Source organism: Pristiophorus japonicus, chromosome 19 (genome assembly GCF_044704955.1).
Source record: "Pristiophorus japonicus isolate sPriJap1 chromosome 19, sPriJap1.hap1, whole genome shotgun sequence".
In the NCBI taxonomy this organism is placed as follows: Eukaryota; Metazoa; Chordata; class Chondrichthyes; family Pristiophoridae; genus Pristiophorus; species Pristiophorus japonicus.
In genome coordinates, this window is record NC_091995.1 from 11229840 (window position 1) to 11239409 (window position 9570).

The window sequence follows — 9570 nt, forward strand, 5'->3', positions numbered from 1 at the left end:
TCTTTTACATTCATCTTAGAGAGCAGACAGGGCCTCAGTTTAATGTCTCACCTGAAAGATGGCACCTCCAACAGTGCAGAGCTCCCTTAGAGCAGAGAAGTTTATAAGGAGATTTGATAGAGGTGTTCAAAACCATGAATGCTTTTGACAGAGTAAATAAGGATAAACTGTTTCCCGTGGCAGAAGGTCGGTAACCAGAGGACACAGATTAAAGGTGATTGGCAAAAGAACCAGTGAGGACGATGAGAAGACAATTTTTCTACACACCGCGTTGTTGTGATCTGGAATACACTGGCTGAAAAGGTGGTGGAGGATTGGCTGGGACACCGGGGATAACTCCCCTGCTCTTCTGCGAAGCAGTGCCGTGGGATCCTTTACATCCACCTGAATGGGCAGACGGCCTCCTTAACAGTGTAGCGCTCCCTCAGTACTGGCACTGGATTATGGACTCTCTTCTCTGGAGAGGAGCTTCAACCCACACCCTTCTGACTCAGAGTCGAGAGATGCGACCCACTGACGAGACTGCACTGTCCAGGTCACAGCGACAGCAGAAGTGTGAAGGTGGCAAGTGTGTAAATTCCAAAAGCAGCCTTTAGTACTGAGCTATTTCGGTCTGATCAGTGAGTGATGGTGAGCTCATCGGGGCAGCTGAGCTGGAGGAGTAATGAGCGAGTGAGCTGAGTTGGCCAAGAGTAAAGCAACGTGTGGGTGGTGATGTTATGATGACTATCAGTCCCTTCCTGTTCCAAAAGGAGTTTGTCCCCTCTTTATTCGGATGTCTGCTTATTTTAGCCTCTGTTTTATTTTGATCTACAAGGGCTCATGATATCATCAGTCCTCATGTTTATTCCCCTTCAGTTCCCTCCTCTCCTGAAGGTGCAAATGGACAGTGGACGGGGGACACAGAGCGGGCAGTGTCACAGCGGACCCCCGTTGTAAGCCCGGCCCTATATTCGGTTCCGTCGACTTGCGTAGATTCGAATATCGGGCCGTGTGGTCTAACAGCCGGCAAGGGCAATTCTGTCTGTTTCACCTCCCCCGCCCAATGTTCAATTTCACTCCCATGTCTCTGGCTTGAAAGACACTTCCAACAGTGGCACCTCCCCACCCAAGCAACCATTGTTTGTGTGCGAGCCGAAACAGTGAGAGTCAGTCCATCATTCAACCGCACGGAGCACATTTTGTCCTCACCCAATGTCGAGACACACGTACAGTTCACATCAGGGCGACAATCAGATATAAACATGAGGGTGAAGATTTTATAATAACATAAGAAATAGGAGCAGAAGTAGGCCATACGGCGCCTCAACCATGCTCTGCCATTTAGTACGACCTTGGCTGATCCGATCATGGACTCAGGTCCACTTCGCTGCCCGCTCCTCATAACTCCTTATTCCCTTAACGGTGAAGAAACTGTCTATCTCTGTCTTAAATTTATTCAATGTCCCAGCTTCCACAGCTCTCTGAGGCAGTGAATTCCACAGATTTACTGTTATGTTCAGAATAAATCCACAGGACTATATCGCAAGCTCAATCTGTTGTGACCTTGGTCTCTTTATTCAGACGCCAGATTGAGGAAGCAGCATGGTGAATCATCTTTTATACCTGCTTGCCCCAGGGTTCACAGGTGACCCTTAGATCTCCCACAGGTGTGCCCCCTAGTGGCAAGTCTTACATTTTGGTCAGGTTTACGTACATACACAACATTTACAACCCTCTGAGAAAATAAATTTCTCCTCATCGCAGTTTTAAAAGGGCGGCCCCTTGTCTAAGATTATGCCCCCTAGTTCTAGTCTCCCCCATCAGTTGCAACATTCTCTCTGCATCCACCTTGCCATGCCCCATCATAATCTTATACGTTTCGATAATATCACGTCTCAATCTTTTGAATTCCAATGAGTCGAGGCCCAACCTACTCAACCTTTCCTCATAAGTCATCCCCCTCATCTCCGGAATCAACCTCATGAACCTTCCCTGAACTGCCTCCAAAGCAAGTATATCCTTTCGTCAATATGGAAACCAAAACTGCACGCAGTATTCCAGGTGTGGCCTGACCAATACCCTGTATAGATGTAGCAAGACTTCCCTGCTTTTATACTCCATCCCCTTTGCAGTAAAGGCCAAGATTCCATTGGCTTTTCTGATCACTTGCTCTACCTGCATACAAACCTTTTGTGTTTTATGTACAAGTACCCCCAGGTCCCGCTGTACTGCGGCACTTTGCAATCTTTCTCCATTTAAATAATAACTTGCACTTTGATTTTTTTCTGCCAAAGTGCATGACCTTACACTTTCCAACATTATACTCCATCTGCCAAATTTTTGCCCACTTATTCTTATGGAGTTAACATGTCTATGTCCTTTTGCAGATTTTTTGTGTCCTCCTCACACATTGCTTTTCCTCCCATCTTTGTATCATCAGCAAACTTGGCTATGTTACACTCAGTCCCTTCTTCCAAGTCGTTAATACAACTTGTAAATAGTTGGAGTCCCAGTACTGATCCCTGTGGCACCCCACTAGTTAATGATTGCAAACCGCAGAATGAACCATTTATCCCGACTCTGTTTTCTGTTTTTGGTCTTCACAATCTTTAATTGGAGGCATTAGAAGACCGGGAGCCAATGTAGGTCAGCAAGCATTAGCCGTGATATGTGAATGGGTCTTGGTATTGGGTAGGATAGGGCTCGGGGAGTTTTGGATGAGTTCCAGTTTACAGAGTGTGGAAGGTGGGAGGCTGGCCAGGAGAATGTTGGAATAGTCAAGTCTAGAGGTGATGGATCAGAGATTCAGGAGCAGATGAGCTGAGGCAAGGGTGGAGATGGACCATGTTTACGGAGGTGGAAGTTGATGGTCTTCAGGTCTTTTTGATTGGGAGAATCAGGTGTCAGAAACTCAGCTCCAATTGTAGATCGAGGTTGTTAACAATCTGGTACAACCTGAGACACTGGCCAGGGATGGAACCAGTGGTGAGGGTACAGCGTTTGTGGCAGGGGCCGAAGGTCATTGGCTTTGGACTTCCCAATCTTTAACTGGAGGAAATTGTGCTCGATCGAGGATTGGATGTCGGGCAAGCAATCGGACGTGACAGGGTCAGTGGATGGGTCGAGTGAGGTGATGGAGAGATAGAGCTGCTGTCACCAGCGTACAAGTGGATCCTTTGGATGATGTTGCCAAGTGTCAGCGTGTAGATAAGGAAGAGGAAGGGACCAAGAACAGATTCTTGGTGAACGTTGGAGGTAACAGTACAGGGACGAGAAGAGAAGCCATTGCTGGAATTGCGCTGGCAATTCAACCATTTATTGTGTATGGATTATTGAATAGATTAGAGTGGAATCAAGTGAAGGCAGATCCACTGAGCTGGACAATAAGTGAGAGGTGTTGAAGAAGAATGGTGTGATCGAACGTGTCAAAGGCTGCAGAGACGTCGAGGAAGATGAGGTAGAAAATGCACCAAAGTCACAGTCATAATGGATACAATTTGTAAATTTGATAAGGGCCACTTCAGTGCTGTGATGGGGCTGAAACCTGATTGGACAGATTCAAACATGGAGTAGCAGGAAAGATGGGCACGAACATGGGAAGGAACAACATACTCAAGTGCTTTGGAGAGGAGAGGGAGGTTGGAGATATGGCGGTAAGATGGCAGGACAGAGGGGTCAAGGGCAGGTTATTTGAGAAGAAGGTAATGGGGGAAGATTTGAAAGGGAGCTGGGACAGGACCTGAGGAGGGGGACCCATTTGCCATGTCAGCTAACGTGCGGGCCAGGATGGGAAGTTGGATGGTCAGCAGTTCAGTGAGAATGGGATCAAGGGAGCAGGAGGGACAGGCGAACAGAATGAGCTTGGAGAAAGCGGGAGGGAAGATCAGAGAGAAACATGAGAATGACGTGGGATCGGGACCAGCACGGGGTGTGCAGTGGGGGGAGCCTGAAGAATGGCTTGGCTTGACGGGTAATGGGAAGAGATCAAGAAGACATGGACAGGCTGATGGAATGGGCGGGCACCGGGCAGCTGAAATTCAACACAGAGAAGTGAGGGCTGATACGTTTGGTGGGAAGAATGAGCCGAGACCATACACAATAAATGGTCCAATATTAAAGGGGCTGCAAGAGCAGAGAGACCTGGGGTCCGGAAGTATCTCCTTTTTCTCAGGGTTCTGACACACTGCAAACATATTTATCAAAGGGTGTGGTCAGTGTGGGTACACTACAATCCTTTTTAAAAGGATATGACATGTTGCTGAGAGCCGGGGGTAGGGTCATCGAGGGATTTGGTGTTCGATAGACTTGCCTAGATCTTTAACATGGTTAAGCACATATCTCCTGCATCACTCTTCATCGACTGATGGAGTCCGGGAGGAATTTCCTATAGCTGGTTCCGCAATGGGAAACTTACCAAGACCTCGCACTCTCACAGAGACAACCCAGGCCTTGTAAAATTACACAGATTCCCAATCTACTGATCCCACTCTCAGATTCCCAATCACTGATCCCACTCTCCGATTCCCAATCACTGATCCCACTCTCAGATTCCCAATCACTGATCCCACTCTCAGATTCCCAATCACTGATCTCTCTCTCAGATTTCCAATCACTGATCCCTCTCTCAGATTCCCAATCACTGATCTCTCTCTCAGATTCCCAATCACTGATCCCTCTCTCAGATTCCCAATCTACTGATCCCTCTCTCAGATTCCCAATCTATGATCCCTCTCTCAGATTCCCAATTACTGATCCCACTCTCAGATTCAAAATCACTGATCCCACTCTCAGATTCCCAATCACTGATCCCTCTCTCAGATTCCCAATCACTGATCCCACTCTCAGATTCCCAATCACTGATCCCACTCTTAGATTCCCAATCACTGATCCCACTCTCAGATTCCCAATCACTGATTCCTCTCTCAGATTGCCAATCACTGATCCCTATCTCAGATTCCCAATCACTGATCCTCTATCTGAATTGCAGGTTTGTAAACTTGTAAACTTCCCTCTCTCATCTGGAATCGTTTCCCATGGAAAGCACTGAACAGAAACCAATGGGCAACAATCAGAAAGATTCACTTCATATCTTTGAAATATTTTATTTATTCCCATCCATCAGCTGAACAGTAAATAATCATACAAATAAATAACATAAATAAATAATATAAATACATCAAATAATAAGTATATTTAAATAATAAGTTAAATCCACCAGAAATATCCTGAACATGACAGTATTTATGCCACTGAAAGACATCTTTAAAACAGATGTCATATATTTACATGAAAGAAACATTTTTTCAATCGCTACAATTAATATTGAAACAGTCGAATATTCGAGGTTCTATATTATGGGACGATTTCGGTAGTGCTTGTTGAATATTCTTTCTGTAATTGGATAAGTGTCGACCAATCACGCACTAGAAAAGTGGCATCCCGCGAAAAGACAACCAATCGCTTTGTGGAGGTGCAAAGCCAGTTGACTGCTGGGAGCTTGGCTGGCCATCATCACCAGACAGAAAGCTCAGGGTCTTTCCATGAACACCATCACTGAAGGTCCACGGAGACATTAGAGAAATATTGGAACACAAATAGATGGCAGGGCAGAGCCCATACTCTTCAAAGGCCAATAACTGGTCACACAGGCTAACCAGTCTGAATATCAGACCCGATACCCCACTTGCTCGCTCTTGGAGTTGTCTAATTACTCTCTCCCGGAGGAGTACCAGTGGAAATAACATTACTAACAATAAATATTGATTAAATATGAATTAAATATGAGATGCACAGACTCCCTCCAATCAGTAATGATCTGTGCTGAATTTGAACTGGACTGGCAGAGGTGAAAGGTCAGTGTGATAACCCACCACACGACCCAATCCTCCAACCTCAATACATTTAATATTTTCTGTCTCTACAAATGTTTAATAAAATGGTGGAGAGATTAGTCCCTTTGTCCAATTAGTGCCGGATAGGACAATGTGCCCTGAACAGTTCCACTGTATTTCAGTTTGAAATTCTCCATCAGTCATTGTTTTTGGCCATTTGCTGGAAGTAACTCGGACTCCTCACAAAGCGAATATTCCAAAGAAACTCTTTCCTTGGGAGGCGTCCACATATCCCACAGACTTCTTACTCACCCTGGAGAAGATCTGATCTCCTGCTTCAAACTCAAAGACAGCTCCCTGGTAGGAGGTCTTGTACCAGGTTTCTGTGCGTGGACCATATTGGCAGGCGGACTTGGTGGCTTTCAGGAGCAAGAATTTCTCCGGATAGCTCGGTGAGAGCTTGGTGAGTTCATGGCTCAGGAAGATGGTGTTACCCTGGCAGTCCCCGCTGTAGAAGACCACCTGGGTGTAGACAAAGTACTGACCGGGGGTCTTGATGATGAAACGGTTGTCCCTGAACTCCACTCCCTCGACGAAGGTGGAATCTGCCACATCCTGCCAAATCACCTTCTCTCCTTTTAAGGTTTGTGAAGCTGAAGGAACAGAGAGAGGAAACAACATAAGGATGGAATAAAGAGAAGACATGCATTTATATAGCGCCTTTTAAAACCGCAGGACATTCATCAGCGCGTTACAGCAAATGAAGTAGTTTTGGAGTGTAGTCACTGTTGTAACGTGGGAAATGCGACAGCTACTTTGTGCAATGTGATAATGGCCAGACCATCTGTTTTAGTGACGATGATTGAGGGATGTATATTGGCGGACTGATTGCTATCCAGTGAATCTTGTGCCATATGAGAAGAAGATTGGGTTTGGGGCATATACTCACTGCAATTAAATAGTCCACTGCCACTCTCAGCTCACACATCTAGAATGACCACTTCAGTGAAGCATTGAGCTCTCCTGCCACATGGGAAATCATAGAATGATACAGCACAGAAGGAGGCCATTCGGCCCATCGTGCCCGTGCCGGCTCTTGGGTCGAGCTATCCAATTTCTCCCACTGTCCCTGCTTTGCCCCCATAGACCTGCAAATGTTTCCCGTGCTACAGTGGGAGTGGCTACCTTCAGGACACGGGGTTATTAATACCGTTAAGAATAGTCTCTTACCTGTCAGGTGAGCTGCGATTTTCCCCCTCGGGTCGTTTCCCAACTGCTTCATGAGACGAGGCAGACCTGGAAAAGAAAAGCCGGACTCTCAGTCGCAATCGGGAAGCACATGGACCGAAAATGACTGATAACGGAGAGAGAGAGAGAGAGAGAGAGAGAGATTGATAGAGAGAGAGATTGATAGACAGAGAGATTGATAGAGAGATAGACAGATAATGAAGGATAGATAGTGAGATTGGTAGAGATAGAAAGATAGTGAGAGAGATGCAGAGAGAAAGATAATGAGAGAGATGCAGAGAGAGAGCTATCGATAAAGACAGATAGAGAGAGAGAGACAGATCATGACGGATTGATAGTGAGATTGATAAAGAGAGATAGGAAGATAGTGAGAGAGATGGAGGGAGAGAGATCGATAGAGAGAGACAGATAGAAATACATAGATAATGAGATTCATAACGACAGAGATAGAGTGAGTGAGATGCAGAGAGAGAGACAGTGGTAGAGAGGTAGAGAGAGAGAAAGGGAGTGAATGATAGAGATTGATATAGATCGATAGAGTTTGAGAGAAAGGTTGATGGAGAGACCATGAGACGTACTGAGGGAGAGATACAGAGAGAGAGATGGTGATAGAGGTTGATCGGGAGCGATTGATAGAGAGAGAGATAGGGATAGATTGATAGAGACAGATGTTGTTAGAGAGAGAGATTAATAGAGATATTGACAAAGTGAGAGATTGACAGAGAGAGAGATTGACAGAGAGAGGGATTGATAGACACATTGTTAGCGAGACAGATCGGTGGAGGAGATGGACAGAGATTGTCAGAGAGCACTCACCACTGTTAACAGCGACTTTTGCCAGAGGCGAATGATTCCCTGAATCCTGTAATCGGGCTGTTTCCTTCAGAAATAAAACAAGGAAAGAGATTAAAATGTGAAATTCGCCCCAACTTTCCATGAAACACAACGCGACCCTCTGTACAAAGGTTCAGGCCGGATCTGCCGGCAGCTTATGTGCATTACACAGAGACACAGAACGACCCAGACCCTGACTGTCTCTCACACTCCGGACTGACAGCAGACAGAGGCTTTGTCAGACAGTGAACTGCTGCTCACTAACTCGCTGGGCTGAAGCTGGATAAAATGCAGCATTGGTGACTGAGTCGCTGCATCTCTCCGATATAGAGCCGCCGAGATGTGGACAGCAGCAAAAGGCAACACCTGGATTGACTGGGTGAACACAGATTGTGGCTTCACAGGAGGCGGAGCAGCTCAGGCAAACACTGCCATAACCCCACAGCTTCACAGCACACTTGGAGAAGCCTCTCCCAGGGCTCAGAGCAGCCGAGAAAAGGCAACAAGAGACCACTTGCTCTGGCGTTTCCAACATACCTTGTTTGAAGGTAGAACTCCCAGCTGACAGAGTAACAGGTAGGAAGATACAGACAGCAAGCCCAGAACAGCCACCGCACACAGAGACTGCCAGAAACAGTTCCTCTTGGAGTCTGCCCGCCTGCCGACAGCCTCTCCTCCATTCTCAAGGTCCAGCGGCATCTTCTCAACACTCATGGTCTCAGGGGTCAGTCGCGGCTGTGTCAGGAGCAGATGTGTATCTCCTCTCTCTCAGCTATCTGAGTACTTTGTGTGTCTGCTGCAGCTCCACACCAGCTCTATATAAAGATCAGCCCAGCATCACCCGCAACTCTGATGCAATGGGGCAGGAAATCCCCAACACCAAGCGATTGGAAGAAAGACACAAGTTTTCCTGAGCCGAAAGTAACAATGATGTGAGGCTGTAACTCCCGAACTTTCATTGTGTCCGTTTTCCAAAGTTCTACTGAAACTTGAAACTAAACCAAAATTGGACACGAAACTCCGTCCCATCTAAATGTATTTACACTGTACTTAAACATGAAAGAAAGGAAACAAGCAGGAAGCTTGCAAAGAGATTAAAAAACAAGAAAAACACTAAAGAACTGTCATGTCATAAGTGCCTTTCGCCAACCTCTGTTGTCCCAAAGCGCTATGCAGCCAATCAATATGTTATTGAAGTGTAGTCACTGTTGTTATGTCGAAAACATGCCGATAATATGCGCACAGCAAGATCCCAGAAACAGCACTGAGATAACTGAGCAGATAATCTGTTTTGGTGATTTGGATTGAGGGATCAATATTGATAGGCCACAGTTTGACCAATGATACAACGACCTTGGAGGGGTTGCAGCACAGACTGGCCAGAGGGAGATCAGGGTTTGCAGGGTAAAATTGCGAGGATAAACCAGGCTTGTGTTCCATTAAGTCCAACAGATTGAAGGGCGATCTGATCAAGGTGTTTAAAATCTAAAAGGATTTGATGGGGTTGACACAGAGAAACTATTTTCACTGGTGGGTGTTTCAAGAACAAGGGGATGTCATCTTAACATTCGAGCCTGGGGCGATGTGAGTAAGCACTTTTTCACATAAAGGGTATTGGCACTCTGGAACTCACTTCCCCCAACAGGCTGTGGATCCTGGGGGACAATTGGAGATG

At 46.2% G+C, this 9570-nt stretch overlaps 1 protein-coding gene across 1 annotated transcript; it reads right to left on the reverse strand.

Annotated features, from left to right (window-relative positions):
• Nucleotides 1-6053: 6053 nt before the first annotated feature.
• On the reverse strand, nucleotides 6054-8609 carry LOC139230114 (tumor necrosis factor-like). Its single transcript, XM_070861957.1, has 4 exons — nucleotides 8433-8609; nucleotides 7878-7941; nucleotides 7044-7109; nucleotides 6054-6466 (listed from the first exon to the last, which is right to left on the reverse strand). The coding sequence occupies exons 1-4, from the start codon at nucleotides 8607-8609 to the stop codon at nucleotides 6054-6056; spliced, it is 720 nt and encodes a 239-aa protein (XP_070718058.1).
• Between the last annotated feature and the right edge of the window lie 961 nt (nucleotides 8610-9570).

Excerpts from the sequence above, each read along its gene's own strand:
- LOC139230114 (XM_070861957.1), bottom strand. The coding sequence starts at position 8,609 with ATGAGTGTTGAGAAGATGCCGCTGGACCTTGAGAATGGAGGAGAGGCT. Across the intron at positions 7,110-7,877 it reads AAAAGTCGCTGTTAACAGTG|GTCTGCCTCGTCTCATGAAG; the intron begins GTGAGTGCTCTC and ends TTTCTTTTCCAG. Across the intron at positions 6,467-7,043 it reads AATCGCAGCTCACCTGACAG|CTTCACAAACCTTAAAAGGA; the intron begins GTAAGAGACTAT and ends CTGTTCCTTCAG.